The sequence below is a fragment of the Hemibagrus wyckioides genome, linkage group LG15 (assembly GCF_019097595.1).
Source record: "Hemibagrus wyckioides isolate EC202008001 linkage group LG15, SWU_Hwy_1.0, whole genome shotgun sequence".
NCBI lineage: Eukaryota > Metazoa > Chordata > Actinopteri > Siluriformes > Bagridae > Hemibagrus > Hemibagrus wyckioides.
In genome coordinates this window covers 17,534,134-17,550,812 of record NC_080724.1, presented here as the reverse complement: position 1 = coordinate 17,550,812, position 16,679 = coordinate 17,534,134, and the positions used below count along the sequence as shown (strand labels likewise).

General features: G+C 40.5%; 1 protein-coding gene across 1 annotated transcript; it reads left to right on the top strand.

Moving 5' to 3' along the window:
* The first annotated feature begins 2,527 nt into the window (after window positions 1-2,527).
* On the top strand, window positions 2,528-13,491 carry acvrl1 (activin A receptor like type 1). Its single transcript, XM_058410209.1, has 10 exons — window positions 2,528-3,188; window positions 7,092-7,163; window positions 8,185-8,409; window positions 8,732-8,916; window positions 9,387-9,486; window positions 9,592-9,738; window positions 10,578-10,853; window positions 10,944-11,141; window positions 12,191-12,321; window positions 12,514-13,491. Exons 2-10 carry the CDS (start codon window positions 7,094-7,096, stop codon window positions 12,658-12,660), a joined length of 1,479 nt encoding a protein of 492 aa, XP_058266192.1. The 5' UTR covers window positions 2,528-3,188; window positions 7,092-7,093; the 3' UTR covers window positions 12,661-13,491.
* Window positions 13,492-16,679: the final 3,188 nt, after the last annotated feature.

The window sequence follows — 16,679 nt, the reverse complement described above, 5'->3', positions numbered from 1 at the left end:
AAGCTGTTAAACTTAACTGCAGTTAAACTTAACTGCCTTGTAAGCAGGGTCCTTTGGATAAACTCCAGATCCACCGCAATCCTGAGCAGGATAAAGCAGTTACTGAAAATGTTGATGATATGTTGAGCTCAGTCTTGCAGTCTTATAGATTCTACATAAAAAGAACATTTCCTTATGTTGTGTATTGCTTACAAAGCCCAACAATATTCAATATACGTTTAGTGTTGAATTAGCAGTGTGAATTAACTGTTTTGTAAGGTTAAATTAGCAACTAGTGTTGAATGATGAAGCAGTGTGTATTGCTGCTGCCACACAGCTCCAGGGTCCCAGGATCAATCCTGAGATCAGGTTACTGTTTGTGTTGACATGGAATTCCTGGAGAATTCCTACACTTTCATGCTAGGAGTCTCCCATTCTATCACATCCCAACGGTTTGCTATTAGATTCAGATCAAGTCCTACTGGGAAGCTCACTGAAGAACCCTGAATTCATTGTTATGTTCATAAAGACTGCTTTGGTGCATTATCATGTTGGATTCGTTGATATTGGTACGGGACCAAAGTGTGTCAAGAAAAGATTCCCCACACCATTACAGTTCATGCTGTTACGACAAATTCAGACCCTACCAGCTGTGTGGCTCAGCAAAAATCAAGATTCATGAGACTTGACTGTTTTTTTCAGTCTTCAGATTTGGTGAGACTGTGCCCACTGAGGCTTGGCTTTCTCTACGTAGTTGACAGATTTGGAACCGGATGTGGTCTTCTACTGTTGGTACATATCTGCTAAATCTGCCTCAAGGTTCAATCTGTTGTGCATTCTGAGGTGATCTCTTCTCACCACAATTGTACAGAGTGTTTATATGAGTTACTGTAGCCTTTCTGTCAGCTCCAACCAGTCTGGCCATTCTCAGTTGGCCTCTCTCATCAACAATGTGTTTCTGTCTGCAGAAGTGCTGTTCATTTGACTTTCTTGCACCATGCTGACTAAATGACTTCAAACTGTTGTGTGTGAAAATCCCAGGAGATCAGCAGTTTTAGAAATACTCTAACCAGCCCGTCTGGCACCAACAATCATGCCACGATGAAAATCACTGAGATCACATTTTCCCCAGATGGTTGGTGGGAACATTACATGAAGCTGCTGGCCTGTATGCATGATGTTGCTGTTGCAACACGATTGGCTGATTTGATTATTTCATGAATCATGAATAAGTCTGTGTAAAGGTGTTCCTAATATATTGCTCACTGAGTGCATGGTGTTCATAGATTCATCTCCAAATTTTTCTCTTTATCTAAATTTACATTTCTGGCATTTGTCAAACGCTCTTATCCAGAGCGACGTACAAAAATTATCTCAAGAGATTTCAGCTGTGGGAATGTTTTTGACATAATACAGCTACAATAGGATGCTTTTAGTTGTTTCTCTTTTTTGTGAAATACAGCTTGAAAACCAGACACTGATATCACCAGCACTACTTTCCACTGTCGAATTTATGGAGGTATGATATTGTCATTTTGTCCTTATATTTATGTGAGTTGTGTTTAAGCATGCACTGTAACAAACATAACTTTTAATCACGATAACCTGATCACCAAAAAAATGATAGATTAAAAAAATTTCATCTATCTCTAGCACTTATACTATACAGGGGCTTTGACTTACATGGAAGCAATTATACATAAATTTTTCCCCCTTTTTTTTTTTTGCTGTTGTTGTTTTTGTTTTGGGGACGTTTTCTTTTAACATCATTGTTGAATTCTCTTTGGAAATGGTTAGAAAGAATAGAATTTGAGACCTCAGGTTCATATTAACGGACTCTTTCTCATGCTATCATTTATATAGTAACAACGTTATATAACGAAAGGGCATTTCCTCGTGTTTTATATGGTTTACAAAGCCAAACAATGTTCTATATACCCTAGCAGTGTGAATTAACTGTTGACATTTTGTAAGATTGAATTAACAACTAGTGATAGATAAAAAAGAAATCTAATTTCTCTTAGCACAGGGGCTTTTAGTTACAAGGCACGGGGACACCCTAGACAGGGCGCAATAGACTATTTAGAGATGCCAATCACTACGTCTGGAAGCTAGAGTACCCTGAAAACAGCAAAACACAGAGCACATGGTGGAGGTGGGAATCAAACCCTCAACCTTGTGGGTGTGAGGTAGGCATACTAACCACCAAGCCACATGAAGTAAATGGAAACAGGCACTGGATATGTGGTATACAGAAGGTAATAAAAGTCTTATAGAAGGGTTCCTGTAAGATTGTAATTAAATTCTCATGAATGTGATCCAGTGACTATGAATTTACAATATCATGTGCCTGTTAAAGGGTAAATTGACTCCAATGCAAGTCTTAAATAATGGGACTTTGCTAAATAGGATATGGTTAAAAAAAAAATAAATAAATAAATAAAAAGAACTGTACACAGACTCTTGGTAGAAGTGTACTAAAGCAATGAGCTGCTCGTAGCAACAACACACACTCTCTCTATTCATAGAAAATGACAGACGTGAGGAAAATGAAAGGTTTGTGAGCGACAGGAAAGCAGCACTGAGGGAGCGCATTCCAGCCCTCCGGCCCCACCGGGCTACACAATACGGGGCGGGAACTGCACTGGATATTTAACAAATCAGTTATCTTAACTCTAACATCAGATCGGATCTTGCTTATCAAGAGTGAATCCGAGGAAAGGGGATTGTTTATAGAGGAACGGAAGACTGAGAGCCTGAAAGTCCGGCTGCATGAGCTCCACTTTGCCGCTTCCATTTTATCAGTTTGGAAGATTGAGCTGAAGATACCGCGCCTTGTCCACTCTTGTCCATTTCTTCTCCAGAGCTTCATTTCTTACTCTGCGTTCATTTTTTCCACAAAATGAAGTAGAACTAAAGGCTGTGGAACTGAGACTGGTTTATTTCAACTCGGCTTTATTGTTTTAAAAAGTTTTGTCACCGACGCTGAGCAGCAGGAGGAGGAGGAGGACTGATGTGGTGGTGGTGAAGATCCAGGAGCAGCTCTACGAGGCGTTTTTAATCTGCTGGAAAGGGGGGAGAAAAGTCTAAAGTTATTTTACTTAACCAGGATCAGTAGTAGTATGTGTCTTAAAAGTGCTGTTTCGTGAGCAGATGGATTATTGAAAGGATAAGGAAAGGAAGAGGAGATACGAGGAGCAAATCTTGAGGTAAATCACCAACCAAAACAAAAAAAAAGAGGCATGTTTTCGATTGTCAAATATTTCTATTAAAGATATTTAGGTTCGTATGGTTATTGATGTTGGGGTAGAAGTGGTGGGCTGAACGAAATATTAAAGTAAAACAAGCATTTTTGTTCGTAGGTTAAGATTTAAGGCTGAAGCCTAAATAGCTCCCTACTCCCTATACACGGTCACTATGTAGGGTGGAAGAGAATGGGTTCTACAGCTCGTGCAAGTTCACTGTGTCTCTAATAGGAAGCTATTTGGGCGGGACTCTGTAGCCTATATTCAGGTTTCCACACTGTAATGTTTTCTACAGGTGAGTTACCTGGTTTCATCACCTTGTCTACTTTTTGTACAAGACTACAGTAGGAAAACAACACATTAAAGTATGAGCATTTCAGACAGTAGGCGATCTGCAAGGAATATATACATTGCCTTGCAAAAAATTTTAAGTTGTAATGTGTCATAAAGTGATGTTGATTTTGTGAAATGAGCATCACTTTGTTCTTGCAAGAGAGAATAAGGAAAAAGGAGTCGGCGCCCAACAGACGTGTGGATGAACGCGAGGCTCTTAAACATCTGGTGCACAAGAAGGCAATCATGTCATCCCGGTCCTTCCTAACTGATGTCAAGATGAAGACTGCAAGATGGAGCTACCGATAATGTCCTTAAAACCTTTCGTTAATGTTAATTTTTGAATATTTGGGTTTGGGCACTGAGTCTCAGTATACAACTGAGTTACAAATGCACTCCAATGGTTTTCATGAACTGAGATTCATGGGAGCATTCACCGAATTTCGTACTTTATACCACATGGAATCATGGCAGATGATAATAGCAATCGCTCTGAAAGAGAAAAGTCTCAACAACAACAACAAGAAGAAAAAAAGAAAAGAGGAAGGTCAGAGAGCAAGTGTACAAGTTCCCATGAGTCTGGTGACTGCAGCTTGTGACAATAGTGAGAGGGACAGAGAAAGAGGAATTGCTATCCAAGAAGTCTAAAAAAGAAAAAAAAAATTGTGATTAATTGGATTGCTAGCCTGACCTAGTCTGATCATTTAGCAGTTTTAGTTTGCTGACCCCAGTGCACTCTTAAAGCACATAGCATCCGAAGGATTCTACTGGAAACCTTCTCTAATATGGAATCGCTTTGTTGTAGGATTCTACATTAAACTTTGAACCATTTCAAGGTTCAATGTAGGATGCAGTTGAGGGAAGGCTTTTGCTCAAGGTACAACAGTGGCAGCTTGGTGATGCTGGGATTTCATTTCATGACTTTCTGGTTAGTAGCCCAATGCCTTAACCACTGTGCTACAACAGGTAAATTGCAGCCATAGTTTATCTTACACTACATGGAAACTACATGTGCATTCTCCCACTCTTTGGAAAGGCTCTTTCTACAGGTTTGGGAGGAAGTGGACCTAACCCCCAAATTAGACATTCTCAATGCATTATCATTGCATTTCTCATTACATTATTCTGTTTTGATACTGCTGGATGTTGAAGTTAGCAAATATCACATGTTTAAAACGATTATAGTTTATTCAGGCGACTATAGTTTCTGTCCGTTATTTTTTCTTCTCATATCCAAAAGACTGTTTGACACTAAAAACTGTCACCGTCTCTGATTTGACAGTTTCCGTTTCCTTCTGTCTGTTTGCGACTGACACTGAAACCCGAGGTAAGCTTTGTACAGAGAGTGAGCTTCTGCAAACTGTCTAGATTAAACAGGAAATGCTAATGCAGCCTAGTAGGCTGTCTCTGTAGGCTTTTGCATTCAAATTTAAGATAACACTCCAACATTTGGCCATATATCCATCAGTCAGTACAGTCAGTATTCAGGATTGAAACCTATATCGATGGAAATTGCAGCAATGCCTAGTTAAAGTGTGCACTGAATCGGAAGTAAGCAAATGTTGTGTCCCCAATGTCCTCTATTAAATCAAGCACTGTCAAGTCATTGTTATTTTGCCTAAGTGCAGACCTGAAGTTTGACCTAGGGGGTTTAGAGCATCATTTGGGAAATGAACGGAGTTAGCTCTAATAGTATGATAGTGTAATGGCTGTAACCTGTTCACAAAGTCACACAAATTATTTCTGACGTAATATGGTAAGAATTATACCACTTTAACCTTATCAACGTCATGGTAGAGCTAATGTTCTGGGAACACTGGGTGCGAGGCATCACTGGGCATCACACACAAACACACACACACACATGCGGCATGTCATTGTACATAAATGCACATGATATGGCTGAAGGCTATTTGAAATCATAAACTGAATTGAAAATTCACATTTTACTTCTACTGTAGACCCTTCTGTCACTCCTTTTCCTCAAGTTGCTTTCAGCCATCACTAGGGAACGTAGACGCCTGCTCTAACTGAGGTCATAATATTTGGAAAGATAATAATACATCAAAAGCAACAAGGAGGATAAACTCTGATAACCAAATCTGAAATGCCTCTGATAACAGCCTGAGAGAAAATCTAGCTAAAGGCGCCGGACTGACCAATGTATTGTTAGACTAATGTGCAGCATTAAAGCTTTGTGTAATTAGCTTGAGCTCCAGCACTATCTACATAGGATGTGTCTAATTGTTAGCTGTCTGGGTTTTTTGTTGGTTTTTTTTAGTGTTCATGTGACCACACTGTTTTGGTAGCTACTCTGGGTTGCTTTTGCAAACAGTTTTTTGCGACGAAGTATAGATTTTCTCAGCAGTCAGCGCCTCGGGCTGTATGACAGGAAGATACAGTAAGATATGGTACATGAGATAAATCAACGTAAGTGGAAAAGTCTGCAATGTGATGCACACCGTATACAAAATCAGATGATATGCATCAGCCGTAATCTTGGGTTTAAAAATGTCTAAGTGTAAGGGAAGAAGCCTCTGTAGCAGAGTTAACATTCTGAATAAATGTGGAAAAGATATAACCCAAAGCATATGTTTTATAGAATACATCAAAGCAGAACAATGGCATTTTTGCTGTGTCTTTGGAAGAAAAGATTCAGTTCCAACCCCTGCCTGGCTCTTGATACCCATCTATTTCAAAGCAGTATGGTTGACTCCTTTTTTCCATTACATAAGATGAGTAAACTGTATACTTATGAAATTACAGTCCCAGAGCCACACACAAATGCTTCCTGATGTTTGATGAACCGTTTATGAGCACAGACACACACAAAAAAAATCTAAACCTATAGTGGTTTTCTGTAACCAAAAGCTGCAGAAAGAGCATGACTTAAATCAAACCCAATGCTTATCCGCCATGAGCTAAACGTTATGTGATTCAGGATGTCGTTTTTTCTGTCTCCATGATGTGAAATGTTAACAGCAGCCAGGTCGTCGCCTTTCCAATGTTTTATCATCCGACGATCTCATGGGACAAACAGCTGCATGCGGCCATCTTGTTTGCGTGCCCAGCAGCCTCGTAGTCTTTAAGGAATGAGTGCGGCCCCTGTCTCCGGCTGCCTAGCGCTTCTCAATGGCAGGAAGCATAGCCGTCAATATTTACTCTGCGTGCCGAGCAGCCAGCGTGTCCATTTCTAAAGCCTGTTCCCACCCACTCTGACTACAGCAATTAGAGTGCAGGCAGACTGACTGGACCCACTGCCTGTTGCTTTTTCAGCCCTTTGACTTCCTTTACCACGAGGACAGGGCTGCCTTGCTGCCAAGACCATCTAGGGACCTCGCGTCCGGGTCACATGGCATACCAGCAGGCTGCACATCAGCTTTAAACCACAGCTGGGCAGGACAGGAGAGTAGAGTAGAGGATTCGAAGTTGCAGGGATGAGGGGGGCAAGGTTGACTCTAGCAGATGTGAGCGTAACGTAAGCTACAGCGTCTCACAGGCCTTTGATGTCTTTCTTTTTTGTCTTCCCCACAGAGATGGAGGCTTCTGCAGGATTCCTGCTGCTGCTCACTTCGATGGCTTTAAGTCTAAACACAGTTCACTCCGGTAAGATGAGCTACATCTAGCGTGTAAAGCTATGTTTTCGCTGTAAATTGCTTACATGAAAGGCTATGATTTCGTGTGTTTCTGATCGTAAATCTGCTAGGTACAGATGTAGCGAGTTTGTCTCTCTAGCAGTGAAACAATAGCGCAAAGGAAACGTGCATCTTCCTGCCACGGCCAAGCATGCTGTGCTTGACAGGACACATTTTAATATAAACTCACTTAACCTTAGCTTCTGTGTTGTCTAAATCTACTCCATGTGTTTGTCAGGACACTTCTACACTCACGTGCGCTGATATTTTTCTCGGTGATATTTTAGAAATATACCCCCAACCTTCTCGATTGCTCCAGTGCTCACAGCACAATGTGGACATCTACAGGTTTATATTAAAGTTCACTTTGTTACGACTTGCACATGGACACGTATAATGGATGTAAAGAAACAAAACTGATTTTAAAACGTGTGTAGTTGTGTTGTGATGATAGATAGTTGTGAGGTTTTTTAGCGAGATTTTAGCATTTTTGGAAGGAGTCTCCAGTGTCAGCATTTAAAAGTCCGAGGCTTTCCACCACAGGGAGGAAGTCTTCAGGACACTTGTCTCCTTAACAAGACAAGCTGCAAATTTTTGGTCAGTTTCAGAGAAGAAAAAAAAAAGAGAGAGCGAGAGAGTAGTAGTGAGAGCAGTGAGGAAATGACTGTTAACAGCTGTTAGACAATAAGTGACACAGGAACTAACTTGTTTCTCTGACATTCCACAACAGAGCTATAAATGAATAAAAAACTATATCCTTTAAATAATAACATGTTGTGATATAGCAATTTGCTGCAGAAGAATAATACGTTACAGGACATGCTGTTATTGAAAATAATTTATCACACCTATCACAGTAAACCCCTGTTGGTAATTTTAATTGAATTTTCAGCCTGAAAGAGAACTACAGTTTCAATTAGACCTGTTGAATCTATATGAGCCAGCTATGACTGTCATCATTGTCGTCTCATGCTTTCTCTTTCCCTTCACAGCCCAAAGCAAAAGCAGAAGGGTGAACTGTGCGTGTGAGGATGTGTACACAGACACCTGTATAGGGTATGTCTGCTTCTTCATATGGAACAATGGGCATGTTACGAGGGGCAGCTTTGAGAAGGAGCAAATGGAGCAGTGCATCGTCGGTGGGATTAACAACGTGTTCGTCGAGTGTTGCTACACCGACTACTGCAATGCCAACCTAACATTACCTGTAAAACCAGGTCAGGAATTATGAATGACTTATTAATAAGAAAATGTGTTTGGAGAATCTAATGGTCAAATCATGATGGTTGATCAGAACAGTCATCCTCTGCCTGTTCAGATCCTCAATGGTCATAGCTACATTTCCGGTTAGGGATTTTAATTCTCCTTAATGACTCCTATAGAAATGACAACCAAAAAAAAAAGAAAAAGATGACACTGTTGCCCTCTAGTGGTGTAGTAGTGTTAGCGAATAATACAGTCACATAATTGCATTATTATTGCTTTATTATGCTGCATCTTGTAAATACTGATATCCTGGTGTGTGTTTGTGTGGTTTAGAGAAGCCAGTAGAAGAACCTACTGTGATCGTCCTGGTTGCCGTGCCTCTGCTGGTGCTGTTTTTGTTATCCACAGCAGTGTGCGTCTTTGTGTTGTGGCTTCGCTCCAAACGACAGCACCACCATCTGCAGGAACATGACCCCCCCATGCTTAAACTGCCCAGTGGAGGAGACCCAACTTATGGGGTATGTGCTGCTCATGATCGACAGTATTTCATCCATCCTTCACAAAATATTTATAACTTATATTAACCTATATATATATATATATATATAGTCTAAATATGAAATAGAATCATTGATGGTGATTTATACCTCAGCAGTGCATATTGAGTTGTAAGTTATGTGGAGAAGGTGGTCCTTCATTTCACCATCATGACTCTGACATCATGGCTTGACAAGACCAATCACAGATTTATATTAAAGCCCTTGTTCGAATATGTTATCATTTCGATATTAAAAGCTAACACAGAGAGGACTGTATGACTTGTATGTGTCACGATAAACTGCTAAAACATAATAGATAATGCATCACACCACCTCACGTTAGGACACGTATAACAGCACACGTGTTTTATTCTGTACTTAGAGCAACCATGAGGTTAGATTCTAATAAAATATCTTGAGTTTGATATGTGAATTTTGTTTTATTTTAGGATATTTTTGACGAGTTTTGCACATCAGGCAGTGGGACTGGCCTGCCTTACCTGGTGCAGAGGACCGTGGCTCGGCAGATCTCCTTAGTGGAGTGTGTCGGTGAGTGAGCTACATTTGAAAACGTAATGCTAATATAATGTAAATGAAACTGTCCTAATTTTCCCATTTGGTTAAAGTGTTAAGACTGTATGTTTTGTGGGGCAGGTAAGGGGCGTTATGGAGAGGTGTGGAGGGGAACGTGGATGGGGGAGAACGTGGCTGTGAAAATCTTCTCATCTCGAGATGAACAGTCCTGGTTCAGAGAGAGTGAAATCTACAACACTGTTCAATTAAGACATGAAAACATCTTGGGTAAGATCCACATACAGTACATGAAAAAATTCATGTTCAGTAAGAGCTTACCCCTGATCAAGATCGTGGAGGATCCGGGGTCTGTCCCAGTAACGCTGGGCGTGAGGCAGGAATACACCCTGGATCAGACACCAGTCCATCACCAGCGCAATTTATCTTACCCAATTCACCTGAAAAGTAGTAGGAAACTGAAGAACCCAGATGAGAACAGGCAAATCTCCTTACAAGATGGTTAGGATCAACCCTGGAGCTGTGAGGCGGCAATGCTACAGCTACACTAGTTCAAAAAATTAATATACAGTTTAATGTGCCCTGTTCATTATTGTCTAATATTGCTTCTGTATAGTCATAGATGTAGTCACCAATGGCCCATGGAGCTATATCTCCTATATTTGTAGACTTAGTTGGATAGAAGCTTCAGAATCTCTGCATACATATGCACAAAAATATCATTTTAAAATGTTTGGCATCACACCTTTAAAGTTATTTTTTGCAATACCAGTCAAATAGCATCTTCCCAAGAAAGTAGGCAATTCTTGGCAGTGTAATGAAATGTCTGGCTTGCATGACTGCATGTAGATATTGTTATAGCGTCTGTTTTCCCTCTGTGTAAGTCTAGTGCATTTATCCGGTAGAACTCCCTGTAATTTTGATGGCTGAGTCCTTCAGTAATTGTGTGTTGAGCAGTTTCCAACATGCCAACGATAATTTCTGTACCTAACAAGTACTGGCGCATAAATTGACTCCATTTCCAATTACAGCTCGCAAACCGTAGGAAGCTGAAAATCTCATGCTTTTGACCACACAGTTATGTATTGTCTCTCAACCTTTGTTTTCAGGATTCATTGCTTCAGACATGACATCGAAGAACTCCAGCACTCAGCTCTGGCTGGTGACTCATTTCCACGAATTGGGCTCTCTCTATGACTACCTGCAGTGCATCAAATTGAAACCGGAGGAATGTTTGTGCATGTGCCTGTCAATAGCCAGTGGCCTGGTGCACCTTCACACAGAAATCGTCACCAAACAGAGCAAGCCAGCCATCGCCCACCGTGACCTCAAAAGCCGCAACATCCTGGTGAAGAGGAATGGGCAATGCTGCATCGCTGACCTGGGTAAGGGATCCATTCTTGATGCTTTAACTGAATGTTCACAGTCGGTTCTTATTGAAATCACTGAAGGGGTTCTCTTGGGTGTCCTAATAGGCCTGGCTGTCACTCATTCTCAGTCCAACGACTACCTGGATGTAGGGAACAACCGACGGGTGGGCACCAAACGCTACATGGCCCCTGAGGTCCTAGACGAAAGTATCCGTGTGGACATCTTTGAATCATACAAGCAGACTGATATCTGGGCTTTGGGACTGGTTTTGTGGGAGATCACCCGTCGAACCACTGTAAATGGTTAGTACAGTGCCCGGATTCAGGGTCCAGGCTTTCCCATCATTCTCCATAAGGAGCACTATTAAAAGTCATTTCATTCGAGATTCTACCCATAGGCTTAAAGAAATATGTTTAAAAATCCATAAAAAGCCATCTGCTGCAAAATGTTAGTAATATTTTAGTCGGTAACAAACTCTATCCATTACCTACTTTTGTATATATTGCTAGGATAAGCAGTATAACCCGGTGTCCAGATATTAATATTGTTATTCAGCACATGCTGCTATAGTATCATGATTAAATGCTTTTAACTAAAGCAAAGCCATTATTAAGTTTGTGAATAACATCTTTTGTGCTGTGTTACATCATGGCGTAAATGAAGTCTCTCACATCACTCCACAGAATCAGCATGTCTCACTGTCTTGCCGGCCCAGTCTGTCCTTTTCTTCTATCTGTGTCTGTCTCCACTATCCACCCACGATTAGCAGTCCAGCAATTACAAACAATCTTATCAAGTGTCAGCACTCCAACTCACACAGACCAGATGCTTTTTATCTCTCCCTCTCCGTTTTCTTTCTTTTTTTCAAACACATTATGCTCACACAAATACTCTACATGCTCACCGTGCATGATGGGTAAATCCATTGAAAACAATCTATAGCCACTATCATTTTTTTTATAGCTTTGCCGCTTTGTTGCCAGAAAACTAGTGGCAAGCATATGTCCTTTTATTATGTCCTGTCAAATAGTAAAGGACATACAGTTTTATTGTGTCCTGCCCCCCCCCTTTTTTTTGAAGCAAAATTATGCTCTTGAGTATTTTTTTTTGCCCCGAAATGTCAGCTACCACAAATACACAATCTTTCTGGATGTCATCCAGTCCTCCTCCCACAGAACTATTAGCTGTTCCAAACTCCTTAAAAATTTCAAATGGCTGTATTACAGATACGATATGACCCTCAGTCTCAACAAATATCTGACCTTTTTGTCAGGAAAAAGACCCTGTAGGTGACGGTAAATATATAAACTGAACGCCTCCGAAAATGTTTGACGGAACCTTTCTGGTGTAGGAATTGAAGAGGAGTATCGCCCGCCTTTTTTCGACGTGGTGCCCTCCGACCCCAGTTTTGAAGATATGAAGAAGGTGGTGTGTGTGGACCAGTACAGGCCGTGTCTTCACAACCGACTGCACTCCCATCCGGTACACATTTCTCCTCCGTTAAGCTCGAAAAGTGTCAAGAAATGCAGTTCAGTGAACTGCCTCAGTCAGCTTTATGACAAATTAAATCTTTTTTTAAAAGCTATTTCTGCTGATGGCGTATTCATTTAAGCTATGAACAATGCGTCAGAGGTCCAAAATCCACTTATTGAATCATAATGTCTTTGTGTCCAGATTCTGTCTGCTATAGCTAAAATTATGAAGGAGTGCTGGTTCCAGAGTCCCTCAGCTCGCCTCACTGCCCTGCGTGTGCGTAAGACCCTGGCAAAGCTGGACCAAGACCAAGACTGCAGCACAGACAAACTCAAATTGGATGTCTAGAGGTCTGCTCCTGCTTAATGGACACAAGTTGCAGAACAGGTGCCAGAACCTCTCTTAGCCTCTTGTGTCTTTTAAGAGCAGCATCTGCCCTGAGTTGATTCCTGGTGCTTCAGCCGAGGAGGCCATAAAGCTGATGGACTGACTGAACTCAGAGCTGTTCTTCTCCTCTGGACTGCAATATTGCCTTTGAAGGATTTACTGCGTTTTTCAGCACAGTGACTCAGTTGCAAGTGAAAGTAAGCCATGGCTGAAAGTACTCCTTTGGGTCGAGAGATTTGCACATGTTTTTTCTGTCAGTGTGTTTTTTATGAATGTGTTTGTCAGGATATGAGCCATACTGGACTTCCCAGTGGAGGAGTTTCCTGAAATTCCTTCATGATTTTGTCTCCCTCCTCCTCTTAGGTTCTGAATGTCTTAAATGAGGACACCATGTACTTTGTTCCACCATGTACATTTTATCCATTCCATAGTCATGATGGAAACATTCACAATGACTATATCTTAAATACATATCCATGGATACATAATACTCAAGCAATATTCATTCGAATGTAAGACTTATACTGTATCTTATTGCTAAATAATTATGTTTCAGACTAGAGGATATTTTATACTCTATATCCAGAGCATGCAATATATACATGTCGTCCACAGGGCAATTTGGTGCCCCTTAGCGACTGCTTATACCACTTATGGTCATGGGTATAACTATTAATGTCTCTCTTATTATAGTATATTTTATATAAGACTTCATTTGTACTATTTTTACACAAAAACAAATATAATTCTCACCCAAAATTACAAAAAAATAAATATATTTTGGTTATTCAACATGTCTCATACCTGTTGATGTAATATTTCACTGATATTAAAGTCAGTAATAAGTAAACACCCCAGGCATACATACAGGTAATACATTTTGTTCTGTGTAGCTTTAAAAATTAGAAGACGTTCAAGGCAATTCCATCCTGAAATACATCCATATTGCTGGGTTGGTTGGTGCTGTATTGTTGTTCCTGTGGATAGTTATTCCTGTGTGCTGTACTGTTGTCACAGGGGCCTTTGCAAACACAGTTCCAATGGTGTTTAATTGGAGAAAAGGCGTGTTAATTCCTCGGGACAAAACAGCAAGTGCTCCTTTTCTCACTCACCATTTTTAACGTCATATATGTATGAAAACTCCAGCAGCGTTCGAGACTTTGGTGCAAATGTTAGACTCAGAATCCCACAATGCAATGAAGCTACACATATACTGAGACTCACAATGGCTAGTTAGTAATCTACGAGATGATAAACACAATGGCCTTGACAGTGGCCAAAAGTTTAGAATCCTGATCTGAAGGTACAGGTGAGGAGGGGAGAAAGCTGAACAAGACGAATGCAGCTGCATTGCTGTCTTGGACTGGAGATGAAGCAAAGGCTCCTTGAGACCACTAGACTACCAGGTTGTCAAACAGCATGGTTAGTTATGTATGATTCAATGTAAAAACAGACCATCATGACGATGAAAGGTGTTTAAACTAAAGAAAAAAAACACTAATAAGCTCACTTTAAAATAAAGCATGGAAACCTTTTACAGTCACATGTTTATTATCAAGATTAAGGTGGATTTTCCCGTTAATATAAAAAAGACAAACATGTAGCGCATACTTATCAACACTAGGGGGCATCAGAAGCTCCAGACTTCATCAGAAGGTCTTCAGTTTTTTTTTCTTACTTTGTTCAGCAGTAGACTTCCTGAACTTCCTGAACTCACTGTTATCTTTTTTCTTTCTTTTTTTTTTTTTATGTTATAAAGTGTCAGCCGGCTTATTATTGTCATCACGAATCCATTACATTTTAATCTGATCTATTTGTTTTTTCTTTGTACATGTGGTGTTTGTGCATCATGTTACTGTTCAAAGCAACACAAAAGGCACTCAAGGACCCGATATCCCCAGGGAGTAACCGAGACGCACCTCGGTGCTCCGCAAGCATTCATAGATACAATGTTGAATGCATCCTCCCAGGTAGAGTTTCACCCAGGCCTATATTTACCCTGCACAAACAGATCTCACATCTCTTATTCATGGAAATGTGAATTCCAAATAAGTGTATTTCTAGTATTAAACCCTGGTCATGAGCACTTACACTTGCACACACACACACACACACAAGGCCACGAGATCACACTCTCGATTTCACCCGGACACACTTACACGCAGCGCTGGTTTCACTGTAGCCTGATCTGATCTCAAAGGAAAAGGTTGTTATAATTACAGAAATCACTTATAGATGACTAGACTCGAGTTTTTCCTGAATAGTCATCATTTTTTTAAAAAAACCCTGTACAATTAGTCAAGTCCTCCAACCAGTACTATTAGTCAAAGTGTCCAGTTCCCATTGTCGGTGAAAGAGTATCGCTTTGTGAGTCAGTAAGGGGATGGACATTGATTTCTGTCTGCCTTTTTATCTATATCTGTGCTCGCATGTGTCTGTTCTCTGTATAGCCATCTGTGACGGTGCTCACGCAGACTTTAGGGGAGATAAAGTTCCCCGAATAGCCAGTCTGTCTGTTTGGTCAAATGGAGTGGGGGTTGTGTAAGGAGTGTATCTGTACACTGCTGTACTGGACAAACTTATTTCATACTCTCTTCCTCCACTCTGTTGTCTTAGCATACTACATACCTCTCTGTGTTTCATACGAGCCAGGCTCAAGTGGTCTTGTTCACTTCTTCGGATACGAATCCATGCCTGAAATATGTAGATAAATTTGAAAGTGTAATCTAACAACGTGAAGAGTGCAATAAAAAGCATTTTTTGGGCACCAACCTCAATTAAATTTCCATTTCTACAACAGAGGCTCTAACAGTGTCATGTGGTTAATAAACAGCATGAGGAATGGCATTAAAATGGCTTTTATTGTATGAAATTGAAGTCACAAGCTCCTTCCTCCGCCCTGCCATCTTAGCATCCTGGTAACAAAGAAACATTTAAAACTTTTCTAAGAAACATCAGTTCATTCAGTCCTTAGGGCAAAGGTTTCAGCTGCGTAATAAGTAAATAAGGAGATTTCCATGTGCTTTGATTAATCCTTGGCTACTGAACACCGTCCATAGGTCTCCAAATCTTCATTCCTCAAGATATGACAGGCATCTCTTTGGGTGCCGCTTTGGGGACTAGCAGGGGACCTGTAAGCTCATTACAGTCTCGTTATGTTCACAAAAGTGTTTAGGACAATTCTGGCAGCAGACAAAGAGGAGTAAACAGACAAAGCATCATTCACCAAACTACGTCACAAGCAATATTTCTCTCTTGTACTTGTCCAGAACAGGGCTTTCAACCAATGATTCACTCTGTGCAAGAAATTACAACAAGGAAATCATCCATAACAGAAATGAAGTCCTGGTTATAGTTAATCAGCTACATAAACACATTACGCAAATGCAAAGAGAAACTGTGAAAATGGGTGCAAAGTTTTTTGCGTAATAAAATTTTTAAAAAAAGACACAATGATAGGTACAAAAGAGACAAAACTTTCATTTCTGCCAACATTTGTTCCATTCCATGTTTCACAGATGTTCCTTAATTATAATTTACGATTACTGCAGGTGGTGGTTTGATTCCTGCCTCTCTGAGATTGCATGTTTCTCTGTGCTTCAGGGGTTTCCTCCAGGTACTCTGCTTTCCTCCTCTAATCCAAGTCATGCGTTGTAGGCTGATTGCCATCTCTAAATTGTCTCTAATGAGTTTGTGAGTGTGTTCCCTGCCTTGTGACCCGAGTCCCCGGGGGTAGGACTCATGCTCCCTGTGACTCTGGATGGATGAATAATATTTATTCTCCATTTCTGAATGTTATACAGTCTATATATTATCTAATAATAGACATACCCACCTTTTGCCTTTATAACCTTTATTGCCATGTTTTCTGATCAGCTGATCAGCTTATCCACTTTCTATTTTCCCGAACATGTGTTAGACTGCAGATACTCATTTGGCTTTAGAGCAAAGTCTGGAGATTTAAGAGAAAATGCAAAAAA